The sequence below is a fragment of the Eptesicus fuscus genome, chromosome 6 (genome assembly GCF_027574615.1).
Source record: "Eptesicus fuscus isolate TK198812 chromosome 6, DD_ASM_mEF_20220401, whole genome shotgun sequence".
Taxonomy (NCBI): domain Eukaryota; kingdom Metazoa; phylum Chordata; class Mammalia; order Chiroptera; family Vespertilionidae; genus Eptesicus; species Eptesicus fuscus.
This window is the reverse complement of record NC_072478.1, coordinates 20004781-20018412: the sequence shown is the minus strand read 5'-3', so window position 1 is coordinate 20018412 and position 13632 is coordinate 20004781. Positions and strand designations below refer to the sequence as shown.

The following is a 13632-nucleotide window of genomic DNA, read 5'->3' as shown; positions in this document are numbered from 1 at the left end:
TTTTCTCCTCCTCCTCCTCCTCCTCCTCCTTTTTTCTCCTCCTCCTCCTCCTCCTCCTCCTCCTCCTCCTCCTCCTCCTCCTCTTCTTAGAGAATACCCTTCAGCACTTCATATAATACTGGTTTGGCAGTGATGAACTCCTTTAGCTTTTTCTTGTCTGTGAAGCTCTTTATCTGACCTTCAATTCTAAATGATAGCTTTGCTGGGTAGAATATTCTTGGTTGTAGGTTCTTGCTATTCATTACTTTGAATCAATATATATATTGATTTCAGAGAGGAAGGGAGAGAGAGAGAGAAACATCAATGATGAGAGAGAACCATTGATCGGCTGCCTCCAGCACACCCCCTCCTGGAGATCAAGCCCAAAACCTGGGCATGTGCCCTTGACCGGAATCGAACCCAGGACCCTTCAGTCCGAAGGCCAACACTCTATCCACTGAACCAAACCAGCTAGGGCTGGCCTGCTAGTTTCTGTTGAGAAATCAGCTGACAGTTGTATGCGTGCTCCCTTTTAGGTAACTAACTGCTTTTCTCTTGTTGCTTCTAAGATTCTTTCTTTGTCTTTAACCCTGGACATTTGAACTATGATGTGTCTTGGTGTGGTCCTCTTTGGATTACTCTTGTTTGGAGTTCTCTGCGCTTCCTGGACTTAGAAGTCTATTTCTTTCACCAGGTGGGGCAAGTTTTCTGTCATTATTTCTTCAAAGAGGTTTTCAGTGTCTTGCTCTCTCTCTTCTACTTCTGGCACCCCCATAATGGGAATGTTGGTACACTTGAAGTTGTTCCAGAGGCTCTTTATACTACCTTCATATTTTTGGATTATTTTTTCTTTTTGCTCTTCTGCTTGGGTGTTTTTTGCTTCCTCATATTCCAAATTGTTGATTTGATTCTCAGAATGCTCTGCTTTACTGTTGAATCCCTGAAATTATTATTTATTTAGTCAGTGTATGCTTAATTTCTGACTTCCTTTTTCATGTCTTTGATGTTCTCACTAAGATTCTTGAAAGTCTCACTAAGTCCCTTGAAGCTCTCATTAAGACCCTTGAGCAACTTATAAACATTGTTTTGAATGCTGTATCTAGTAGTTGGCTTGCTTTTATTTCATTTAGATTTTTTTTCTGGAGATTTCCTCTGTTTTTCATTTGTGACATGTTTCTTTGTCTCAGCATTTTGGCTGCTTCCCTGTGTTTATTTCTATGTATTAGTTAGAGCTGTTATGTCGCCTGGAGTTGGTAGAGTGGCCTTGTGTAGTAGGTGTCCTATAGAGCCCAGTGGCTTAGCCTCTCCAGTCACCTGAGCTGGGCACTGTAGGTATGTCCCTGTGTGGGCTGTGTGCACCGTCTTGTTATAGTTGAGCCCTGATTGCTGTTGGCGTCGCTGGGAGGAATTAACCTCCAGGCCAAGCGGCTGTGAGGACCAGCTGTGTCTACAATGGAAGAGCTGCTGTGCAGGAGACACCCCTTTGGAGCAGGACTTGCTTCAGTGGGGCTTTGGTGCTCACTGAGTCTGCCCCTTGAGTGTGTCGCTTGTGGATGTGTAGAGTTGTAACCTGGTGTGGTTTGAAGCTGTGCGCCGGCTCTGGGGCCTCCTGGGAGGTGCAAAGTCAGCCACTGCCTGAGGCCACACCTTAGGAGCTACAGAGGGATCTGCAGATGCTGCTCCTTGAATTGGGCTTGGAAGTGCCCAGGCAAGGCCAAGCTGTGAAGCAAGGCAGGCTGGGGCCTCTTATTGATAGGTTTGGGGCACGCTGACACCAGCTGCAGCTTGTTTGAGAGGTTTTAGGAAAGTCTGAAGCCTGAGCCAGGACAGGCTATCATACGGAAAATTGGATGGGGTGGGGCCTCCAGGGCAGAGGGAACAGTGTGGGCCAGGCTGATGGAAACTCAGATATGGCTGCCAGTCAGTTCTGTGGTGGGGGAGGTCTCAGCATAGGAACAATGACCCCTGTGAGCACCCCTGTCTGGGAGAAAGCCACCCCCCGAGTTTTTGCTCCGATGCCAGACAATTTAGTTCCTCCCTGTATGTCCCTGGATTTAGAGGGATTGAGTCCGAGTAAGTCCATATGCCAACCCTTTAAGAGATACTGCTGGGAATCCAGCAGCCTCCGTGTCACTCAGCCACAGTCCCTGCTAGTTTTCACAGCCCGAAGTTATGGGGCCTTCTCTTCCCAGCTCTGGAACCCTGGGCTGGGGGTCTGGTGTGGGGCTGAGACCCCTTGTTCCTCACGGGAGGCCTCTGCAGCCGAGATCTCCCTCCCGATTTAAAGAACGCCACATGTGGGTGTCGGACCAGCCCGTTCCATGCCTCCACCCCTCCTACCAGTCTCGGTGTGCATTCTTCTTTACTTCCCTCGTTGTAGGACTTCCATTCAGCCAGGTTTCAGGCAGTTCTGAATGATGGTGGTTCTGTATTTTAGTTGTAATTTTGATGTCGTTGTGGGAGGCGGCGAGGACCGGCGTTTACCTGTACCACCATCTTGGCTCTTATCCGGATTTTCCCTTTGTTTAAATGTGAATGACAATCTGAAGGCCAGGCTTCCCAGCGAATTGAAGCAGAATTCACGGATTCTCAGCCGGGGCAATCTTGTCCCCCAGGGGACAACTTGGCAATGTGTGGGGACATGTTTGGTTGTCAGGACTTGGGGAAGGGGGTGCTACTGGCATCTAGTGGGTGCTGCTCATCATCCTACAATGCACAGGACAGCCCCACAATCAGTGACCCACCCCCGCGTGTGCACAGTGCTGACGGAGGCCCAGGAACCCTGCCCTGACTCCCTTACCTAATTCAGAAGCCAAGAGCAGGTGTCTTAGGCAGCGCAAGTGGCTATAACAAAATAGCAGAGGCTGGGAGGCTTACGCAGCAGGAATTTATTTGCTCACATTTCTGGAGCCTGAAGGTCCAAAAGCAAGGTGCAGCCAGGGCGGGTTTCTCCTGAGGCCTCTCTCCTCGGCTTGCAGATGGCCGGCCACCTGCTTGCTGTGCCCCTACATGGCCTTTCCTCTGTGTGTGCACACCCCAGCGTCTCCCTCCTGTAGGACACCAGTCCTCTTGGGACCTCATGTAACTTTACGTCCTTAAAGGCCCCAGCTCCAAATACATTCACATAGGGGCTGAGGGCTTCAACATGGATGTTGGAGGGACACAGTCCCATCCATATAGCAGGCGTCTTCTCTCGTCTAGAAACAGGAGCTATCTACACTGTAAGAAGAGGGTGACTTTTTTTTTTTTTCAGAGAGGGAGAGAGAGATAGAAACATCCATGATGAGGGAGAATCATGGGTCAGCTGCCTCCTGCATGCCCCATACTGGGGATCGAGCCCACAGCCCGGGCATGTGCCCTTGATCGGAATCGAACCCGGAACCCTTCGGTCCACAGGCCGACGCGCCATTCACTGAGACAAACCGGCTAGGGCGAGAGGGTGACTTCTAACAGGAAACGTCACATTCTCTTCTTTACCTTCCCATGTGTCTGAGAAGGAGCCATAGAGACCCTGACACCTCACGTAGCTAGAGACAGGAGACATAGCCATGAATTCCAGCTGTTTCCCAGGAGGAAAGAAACCCTGTCATAGGGTGTTGGTGCTGAGGCTCTTGAGAGCCCAGCTACACGGGATTTTCCCACGTTTTTCCCACAATAGTCTTGACCTCCCAACTGCTGTAGGGACACAGATTAGCTTCACCACCACCCCCTGCTGCCCCACCCCAGTGACCACAGCCCCCTCCCTGCATCACCGGTGGTAAAGAAAGACAAGTCCAGTCCTAGCCGGCTTGGCTCGGTGGATAGAACATCGGCCTCCGGACAGAATGGTCGCGGGTTTGGTTCCGGTCAAGGGCATGTGCCTGGGTTGTGGGCTCGGTCCCCAGTAGGGGGCGTGCAGGAGGCAGCGAATCAATGATTCTCTCTCCCTCTTCCTTCCTCTCTGAAATCAATAAAAATATATTTTTTAAAAAAAGAAAGAAAGAAAGACCAGTCCATGGAGCAGGCCCTCTAGGGGGTGAGAGATGAAACAACAACATGACACAATAAATACAGAGAAGAGAAAGCAGGAGAAAGACATAGAAGGTGACGGGGCATGTCTTAAGCAGGAGGATGGCTAGAAAGCTTCTCTGGTAAAGGGTTTGAGCAGGGGCCCGGAGGAAGAAGGGAACCATGTCGAAAGAGTAACCCCAGCAGAAGAAACCGCCCAGGCAGAGGCCCTGAAGGAGCCTGCACCTGGCATGTCTGAGGAATAGTGAGAAGGTCAGTGTGGCTGAAACGGTGAGCGAAGGCAGGTTGTGTAGGACCCTGTGAACTTGGACGATCACCCTGATTGAGGCAGAGCTGAGGAGGGCTCTGAGGAGAGGAGTCATCTGACTGACAGGGGCCGTCTGGCGGCTGTAGGAGGGAGAGGACGACCTGGGCAGAGGCGACTGCGCTGGTCCAGGCGGTTCATCTTCCCGTCACCTCCAGAGTCACGTGGGCGAAGATGAGTGAAAGTTCCCTAGAAGGCCTGGCAGATGTCTGTGCTTGGACCCATACCTGCTGAGAGGGAGGAGCTGGGCGAGGCGTCAGAGGCAGTTCTAGGAAAAGGAGGCGTGGGGAAGGCTGGGAGAGGGGAGGCCCACGGGCAGTGCAGGCAAAGCGGAATGTGAGCACTGCCCGCACAGGGCAGCTCTTCAGCCCGCATGCCCAGTGGATGGTTGTTAAAACACTGAAGTCCTTTTCTCATGGCTGGGAGCCAGCCCCTGCCCTTCCTCCAGATCTCCTAGACCTCCTCCCACAATGCAGCAACTACAAAGTTCAAGTTTGGCCAGGACAGAGGAGGAGGGAAGGAGGGGGTACAAGAGGACTGGTGCATAAAGGGGCCCCGTCCACAGTGAGCAGGGGGCCTTGGGACCCTGGCTCTGATAGCAATGTCCCTTTCACACCTGCCAGTAAGTGTTTGGAACCCACCCCTGTGACCTCTTACAGGTGTTGGTGTGTGCCCTCTGGTGGCCGTGGGGAGTAAGGGCCGGAGCGGGGAGACCTGAGAGGAGGATACTGCACTGGTTAGGGTGGGAGATTATGGGGCCAAGGTTGAAGGCTCTGAAAGGGAAGTTGGAGCAGAGGCCACGCTGGTGTATTATTCAGGATGTGCTCCCATGACAAACAGCCCCACAGTCTCACACCGGCACAGGTTTGCTTCCCACTCCCATTCATGTGTCTTCCCTGGGTTGGCAGGGGGACTCGGTTCATCAGTCACTTAGGGGCCAGGCCCGAGAAAGCCACTGTCCCTAATGACAGAACAAAAGAGAACCCAGAAGGGTCATTCACTGGCCATTAAGTGCCCAAAGTGACACCTCGCTCTGCTCACACCTCATGGGCAAGAACTCGTCACATGGCCCCAGCCAATCACAGGGTCCAGTACGGGTCACACTGCCATGTACTCAGGCAGGAACCGCTGGGACCAGGAATCGCTGACAAAGAGCCTTAATGACCATCATGGCAGGGGGAGAGGAGATTGGTTGAGGGAGAAACCTCTATCAGAACTGCCCTGTGGCTTCCCAGCCTCCCCGGGGCTTCCCCCAGGCCTCACCACAGACCAGTGCCGCTGTGGTAACAATCCTATGGCCGACACTGTCCTAAGGCTGCACGCACACTAACTACTTTAATCACCAAACAACTCAGTGAGGCCCTGGCCACTGTGCCTCAGCTGGTTGGGCATTGTCCCACGCACCAAAAGGTTGCCGGTTCGATTCAAGGTTAGGACACATGCCTGAGTTATAGGCTCAATCTCCCATGGGGGGTGCGGTGCAGGAGGCAGCCAATCAGTGTTACTCCCTCACATTAATGTTTCTCTCTCCCTCTCTCCTTTCCTCCCTCTCTCTAAAAATCGGCGATAATATTTTTTTAAAACTCAGTGAGGCAGGTACAATTGCTATCATCCCCATTTCGCAAATGGGGAGAACGAGGCACAGAGCAGTGGGCTAACCTAATGCAGTTGGAGTCAGGTTTTGACCTGGGCCATCCAGCCCCTGTCGATGCTGAACTATCCCCCCACGCAGCTTCTCCACAGCCCTGTCCCTGCCAAGGACCACAGCCCCGTGGTCGTTTCTCCTCTGGGCCAGCTGCACTGGGCACTGGCACCCGTGGGAACCAGGACTCCAGAGCACTGGGTAGGCAGGAGCTGCTGGCTCGGTGACTGGCCTAGAGGCCAGCAGGTGCCCAGGCGGGCAACCAGGCCTCTCTGTGCCCACGTTGCAGGAGGGGCCGACAAGCAGCAGATGGACGCCGAGCTACGGAAAGAGATGATGGCCATCTGGCCCAACCTGTCCCAGAAAACACTGGACCTGCTGGTTACCCCTCATAAGTGTAAGAGCCCAGACTGGCCTGGCCCCGGGCCCAACCCAACAGGACGGAGGGGGAGGGGAGGAGGAGGCACCGGAGGACTGGTGCCTACGGGGGCCCCGTCCACAGTGAGCTTGCTCTGTGCCCCCAGCCACGGACCTGACCGTGGGAAAGATCTACGCGGCCATGATGATCATGGAGTACTACCGGCAGAGCAAAGCCAAGAAGCTGCAGGCCATGCGTGAGGAGCAGGTATGGCTCGGGCCCTGACGGCGCTCCCCTCCGACATTCCTCCCTCTGGGACCACCCAGGCGGGGAGACCACCTTCCTCGTCACCGTGAGGACCATCCAGAACAGTGGGGTGTGGCCAAGCCCCAGGGCAGGTCATTGAAACGTAAGGCACAACCTGGATTAAACCCTCTGCTCCACCAGCACTTCCTGGTTGTCAGGCCCTGTTCTCAGCCCCAAAGGTGCAGCTGTGAGCAAAACAGACCAGAAGCCCAGATGTGGAAATGCCAGTAATGACAGCATGACTAAATGATACAGCGTGGCAGCACAGAACCAGCACCGCGGGAAAGAGTGCCTGGGGGGGAGGGGTACAGCTTTAAATGGGTAGTCAGGGGAGGCCTCCCTGAGGAGGTGACTTCTGAGCAAAGGCTTAAAGGAAGAGAAAAGAGAGTGAGCCAAGCAGACACCTGGGGGGAGAGCATTCTGGGCAGAGGGAACAGCCACTGCAAAGACCCTGAGGCAGGACTGTGAGTTTGAGTTTTGGAAACAGCAAGGTCTTATGGCGCAACGGAGCAAGCAAGAGGGGCAGCGGGAGGAGACAAGGTGATGATGATGCAGGACCTTGGAGGCCATGCAGAGAACTTTGACTTTTGCTCTGAGTAAGGGGCTCCTAGTGGGGAGTGACCTCTTACAGGTGTTGGTGTGTGCCCTCTGGTGGCCGTGGGGAGTAAGGGCTGGAGCGGGGAGACCTGAGAGGTGGATACTGCACTGGTGAGGGCGGGAGACTATGGGGCCGGGCCTGGGCGGTGGCCGTGGAGATGTGAGAAATGACCCCATTCTGGATGGATTTGGAAGAAAGAAGCTAGTAGGCTACTGATGGATCAGAGCCTCCCCCACCCCCCACCTATCCCCACCACACACACGCACACATACACTCTGCACACGCTGCTCTCTGCCTCCCCAGAACCGGACACCTCTCATGTTCCAGCGCATGGAGCCCCCGTCACCAACGCAGGAGGGGCAGAACGCCCTCCCCTCCACCCAGCTGGACCCCGGAGGAGGCCTGTGAGTGTCACTCTGGCTAGGAGGAGGGATGGAAGGGCAGGGAGTGCCAGTCCCAGGCACAGAAGCCCCCGGAGTGCCCACTGCCTGTGTCTCCCGTGCAGGATGGCTCATGAAAGTGGCATCAAGGAGAGCCCTTCCTGGGTGACCCAGCGAGCCCAGGAGATGTTCCAGAAGACGGGCACATGGAGCCCAGAGCGAGGGCCCCCTGCCGACATGCCCAACAGCCAGCCCAACTCTCAGGTGCCTCTGTCCTCTCCCTGCCCCACTGCTCACGGCTGGGCAGTACAGGAGGGTGGGGCCCGGGCCTGCCGCTCCACGCACACCGGGCTGCCCCTGGGGTACGTGTGCCCAGCCCCGGGGCTCACCCGGCCTTGCCATCTGCCCTGCAGTCTGTGGAGATGCGAGAGATGGGCCGAGATGGCTACTCAGACAATGAGCGCTACCTCCCCACGGAAGGCCAGGCCCGGGCTGCCTCCATGCCCCGCCTCCCAGCAGAGAACCAGGTGAGCGCTTTCACCCACCCCCCTGAGGGGGACTTGGGCCCCAGAGGCCCTGCCTCCTGAAGCCCAGGGCACCTCCTTCCTCCTCCTGGACGCAGGCCCTGCCTGGCTACGCCTGGGCCCCTGGAGGCCCTGCCCTCTGAGCGCCTCCTAATGGAGGGGAGAGAGAAAGGGGCTCCCTGGGCAGGGTGCAGTAGCCACTGCCAAGTGGTTTGTCTCTGCCCTGTTTGGGGGTGCTGAGGCGGGAGGATGTGGAGGACCCGTGGGGGTGTGGGAGGTGATGCGAGAGACTGCAATCGAGAGTACAAGCATGCACACAGGCATGCACACACGTGCACACATACACATACATATATGTGTGTTTTCGTACACATGCACTCGCTTGCACAAGTAGGTCTGCTTTCAGAAACCTGGCAGGTCCTAGGACCTGGTGGCAGAGTCTGGGGAAGGCCCGGGACAGCTTGGGTTCGTCCTGTCTGGTCTCTGTGGGGGCTGCTGGGCAGGGGCGGGGGCAGGGGCGTGTGCCTGATGTGTGTCTGTGTGGCTGCTTTACCAGCTGCAGGGCCCTGGGAAGGAGGAGGGTAGGCGGACCCCAGTGCCCCGGGCCCATGGGGACTGAAGCCAGAAGCATGGCTGGCTGTCCACCTGGCCCAGGAGGTGGGGCAGCATGTCTGCCTGGAGGGCTGCCGTGTGCTGTGCCGGCTCATCTGCACGGGGTGGGAGGCTGCGCTGTGCCTGGCTGGGCCAGGGTCTCCCAGGGGCCTGGCCTCTGGCTGTGGGAACTTGGGTGGGAAGCACCCAGCCTGCATGTGGCTGCCCAGCCCCATCCTGCCAGCCTCTGCCCCCCAGGACTTAGCTGCTGGGCCCTGGGAGAGGGTTGAGACAAACCCAGCTGATGGCTACCGCCCCAAACTACTCCCCCTACCCACCCCCCACCCACCCCCAGCTTTGAGTGTCAGCCGGAGCCAGGGCTGGAGGCATTGCATGAGGCAGAGCCGGGGGCCAGGGGCCTGTGGCTACACCATCCCATCTGTCCATCTCTTGCCTCTGCCATCTGTCTGTCTGTGGTGTCTCCTGTCCGTCTCCTCTGTGCCCCTGGGGGGACTGCTGGCTGGGCCAGGGTCATCAGTTACCAGGGACTTGAACCCCTCTTTCCCTCCCTCCATTCTCCCCCTCACTCCTCAGGTCTATGTACCACCTCTCACTCCCCCTCTTGGCTTTTATATTTATTTTCTTCTTTCTGTTTTTTCTGTGTGCACCATCCCGTGGGGCTGTGACAGAGGAGAAGGGGCCGGCCACGTGGGAATAACCTCAGTGTATGTACCGCCCGCCCGTCTGCCACCCAGCTGGGCTCTGGCCCCCTCTTCCTGCCCACCCCCCCTCGGGGGAGTCCTGTCATTCCGGACTCCATCCTTTCTTTGCAGACAACATCCCCTCCCTCCCTGTGGAGACCTATCCTCCTGTGTTCTGTTCTGTGTGCCCCACATGTGCCCTGTGGAGGTGGCCCTTCGTCACCCCTCTTCCCCTTCCCCTCCTCCACCCTTTCTCTTCAGAGCCCCACATTCCAAGAATCCTGAATGATGCCCCCACACCCGGCCACTCTCTTTCATTTCCCTGCCCACCCCTGACCCTCTGGTCTTGCAGCCCTGTGTCCCTTAAAACTCCTGCCTCGGGCATGTCCCCAGCCACTCAGCTGGGCTGGATCTAGGGGATGTCCCCCGCTCCTCCTCTCCTCTCCCAACTCAGAGAACTGAGGGGGGGGAGCGGTGCTGGGGGCAGGGAAGGGGACTTGACCCCAGTGGGGTGGTACAGCATGCACAGGTTCCCAGGCTGCAGGCTGAGGATGAGAAGGCAGGTCTCCCAGGACCTGGAGTGTCAGGGCAGCCCCTCCGGTGGCCAGGCAAGCCCAGACCCCACGGCCAAGGAGGACAGTGATTTGGGGTGCTGGGTGCCTGTCCCTGAACCTTAGGCCTCACAGCCGCCAAGAGAGCAGGCAGAGGTGAGGGCAGAGCCTGCTGCCCAGTGCCCGGTTCCCAGGTTTGCACTCGGGGGGAGCACAGCTCTTCTCTTCTGCCAGGCTGCATGCCCGTGGCCGGATGCCCAGGGCCTAGAGGTACCCCTGGGAGTGGTCCTGAGAGGCAGCAGGAGTGGACCAGACAGTCTCTTGGCCAGAAACCAGGATGGGCCTGGGAGGGGACAGAGGCACCCCGGGGCCCTAGGTGATCAGGCCCCACCACCCACCCCCGCCCAGACCTCGGCCTGAATGGTCACACCCCATCGCTGATGGCGGCTGGGGCAGGACCGATGGGGCCAGCCGCTGACTCCAGCCTGCCGACCTGTCTTCCCCAGACCATCTCAGACACCAGCCCCATGAAGCGCTCAGCCTCCGTGCTGGGCCCCAAGGCCCGGCGCCTGGACGACTACTCCCTGGAGAGGGTGCCACCAGAAGAAAACCAGCGGCACCACCAGCGGCGCCGGGACCGGGACCGGGACCGGGACCGGGACCGTGGCCACCGAGCCTCCGAGCGCTCCTTGGGCCGCTACACGGATGTGGACACAGGTGGGCCACCCCGCAGGGCCCAGGAACTGAAGGCTGTGCCAGGGGACAGGCGAGGGGCGGAGACACAGAGAGAGGAGGGCTGGGTGGCACCCAGCTGGGCTGAGGGAGCCTGGGGACTGGACCCCCAAAGCCCCCGGGCCAGAGGAAAGCACTGCTCCCTGGGTCCCACAGACCCTCTCGGTGGCCTCCTGGGTGCATGTCCCGCCCCGCCTCACGGCCTGCTGTCTGTCTGACCCCTGCCCGGCCCAGGCTTGGGGACAGACCTGAGCATGACCACCCAGTCGGGGGACCTGCCATCCAAGGAGCGGGACCAGGAGCGGGGCAGGCCCAAGGACCGGAAGCACCGGCAGCACCATCACCACCACCACCACCACCACCCCCCGCCCCCCGACAAGGAGCGCTATGCCCAGGAGCGGCCTGACCACCGGGCCCGAGCCCGGGACCAGCGCTGGTCCCGGTCACCTAGCGAGGGCCCCGAGCACATGGCACACCGGCAGGTGGGTGTGGCAGGAGTTGCCCCCAGACCGAGCCACGGGGGACCAGGAGAGGAGGGCGGCCCCCACACCCCACAGCCACTCTCGGGGCAGGGTCCTCCCTCCCCACTGTGACCTCTGACCCTGCCCACCCCTGGGCTCCTTCCCAAGCCAAGGGGGGCCTGGGGGAGGGTGGACATCGCCTCCCGCCACCGTGGCCCCCCACTCCGCCCCCAGCCCCTGCCCGCCTGCCGCCCCCCTGCCTGCAGCTGCTTCCTCTTTGGTTGTGGATCACGTTTGCGTTCTGGCCGGCCCAGTCCCTGCGCTTTCCTTTAACCCGGCTTCCGTTTTTGTTCCGATTATGATTTCTGTCCTCTGGACGCCTGTGAGTAATTTTTGAAACTTCTGCTATTTTAACCCCGAAACTTACAAAACTCCATTTCTCATTTCTCTTTTCACTTTGTTGTGTTGGTTTTTGACTTCCCCCGCCCTCCCTGTCTCTCCCCTCCTTCCCCCCTCCTCCCCCCTCCCTCCCCCTCTTCCTCTCCGCCCCCTCCTCCCGGTGGCTGTTGCTTTTTTCCTTTTTTTCCATTCGAACGTCCTGTCCTCCACCTCCCCCCCCTCCCGCCCCCCTCCGGTTTCCCTGTGACCCTCCCCGTGTCTCCTCCTGTCTCCTCCTGGTTGATTTTGTTGTATCTTTTGTTTTGATTTCCTTTGTTTCAATTTTCGTGTAGGGCAGTAGTTCCGTAAGTGGAAGCCCAGCCCCCTCAACGTCTGGTACCAGCACTCCGCGGCGGGGCCGCCGCCAGCTCCCCCAGACCCCCTCCACCCCCCGGCCGCACGTGTCCTACTCCCCCGTGGTCCGCAAGGCCGGCGGCCCGGGGCCCCCGCAGCAGCAGCAGCTGGTGGCGCGGCCGGGCCGGGCGGCCCCCGGCGGCCCGCGGAGGTACCCGGGCCCCGCCGCCGAGCCGCCGGCGGGGGAGCGGCCGCCGGGGGGACACCGCTCGCCGGCACCGGAGCGGCGGGGCGCGGCGCAGAGCGAGTCCCCCAGGGCGTGTCGCCACGGCGGGGCGCGGTGGCCGGCGTCGGCCGCGCACACCTCCGAGTGGCCGCCGGGCCCCCGGCACCACGGGTACCACCGGGGCTCCGACTACGACGAGGCGGACGGCCCGGGCGGCGGCGGGGGTGACGCGCCCTACGACGCGCCGCCCCCCACGCGACACACGTGCTCGCCCAGGACTCCCCGGGCCGCGGGCCTGGCGGGCGCGTCGCCCTCTCGGCACGGCCGGCGGCTCCCCAACGGCTATTACCCGGCCCACGGACTGGCCAGGCCCCGGGGGCCGGGCTCCCGGAAAGGCCTGCACGACGCCTACAGCGAGACAGACGACGACGACTGGTGCTAAGCCCGGGCGAGGTGGCACCCGCGCCCGCCCGGCCCCCCCACGCACCCCACGCACACCCCCCACGGGGAGGAGCCGCCCGGCCGCGAGGCCACCTCGCTGCCACCTGCCCAGCGCACGGGGGAGGCCGGGGAGAGGACCTGCCGGACGCCCCCGGACTCGGGGGGGAGTCCCCCGGGCCGGGACACACCAGAGTGTCCCACAAAGACCCTCGGCGCCCCCCCACCCAGCCCCGACCCCCCACGACGGGGGCCCTCGGGGGACAGACAAACCACACAGCCAAGGGATTCGAATTAACTCAGCCATTTTTGGAGAACCTTGGGGAAAACGGAAATTTAAAAAAAAAAAAAAAAACATTTTTAAAAGAAAAACGGGGAGAAAAAAAAATCGCTTCTATTGATGAGTTTTATCATCTCAATTGAACCTTTCCTTCCCCTGGTGAACGCGAGCTGGTGGCCCGTGCGAGGCCGAGAAACCGAACCCCAGCGGCCCACACAGACCTCCGCCAGACAGCTCAGACCCCACACACGTTCTCAGACACACAGGAGTGCTTGCTGGTTATACCAAACCCTACTATTACTGCCTGCAGAAATCGATTTAAAAAAAAATAAACAATTTTAAAAAGGACAAAAAAATTAATGATTGAGAACAGAAGCATTTTTTCTGACATTTGGTCCTGCTTGAAATAACAAAAGAAAAAAAAAAAGACCAACACCACCGATTTCCTTTGCTTCTTTTTGCCTTTTTCCTACCTTGTTTGAAAACTGTGGGCTTGGGACTGTGAATTATTGCATGACATTCAAAAAGAAAAAAAAATAAAAAGTTGAATCAAAGGGCTTATGGACTGAGTGGTCTTTAACCCTCTGCAAAGTGTCCCGGGGTTTTGTGGGGAACCAGGGAAGGAGGCGCTTTGAAAGTCGCTAAGAAGGCGAGCTGGAGCTCCCCAGCATCCGGGAGTGGTGCCACGCCCAGCAGAGAGCTCGGCAGACAAGCGCCACTGGATTCCCAGCTCGGTGGCCAGAGATGCCAGCTGCCTCCTTAGCAGGCCCAGGAAAGCCTAGGCCAAAGATGCTAAGCAGGTCCTCGCCAGCTGTCCAGTA

At 58.7% G+C, this 13632-nt stretch overlaps 1 protein-coding gene across 3 annotated transcripts in view; it reads left to right on the top strand.

The window, feature by feature from the left end:
- The window catches only part of CACNA1A (calcium voltage-gated channel subunit alpha1 A), a 221062-nt gene extending 207668 nt beyond the window's left edge, over positions 1-13394 (top strand). For all 3 annotated transcript variants that reach the window (XM_054717352.1, XM_054717351.1, XM_054717353.1), the window contains 9 exons: positions 6223-6330; positions 6458-6558; positions 7499-7599; positions 7701-7839; positions 7989-8102; positions 9380-9415; positions 10449-10659; positions 10909-11156; positions 11867-13394. In XM_054717352.1, coding sequence (XP_054573327.1) covers positions 6223-6330; positions 6458-6558; positions 7499-7599; positions 7701-7839; positions 7989-8102; positions 9380-9415; positions 10449-10659; positions 10909-11156; positions 11867-12535 — 1727 coding nt within the window. In that variant the 3' untranslated portion in view covers positions 12536-13394. The remainder of the gene's footprint in view (positions 1-6222; positions 6331-6457; positions 6559-7498; positions 7600-7700; positions 7840-7988; positions 8103-9379; positions 9416-10448; positions 10660-10908; positions 11157-11866) is intronic.
- Positions 13395-13632: the final 238 nt, after the last annotated feature.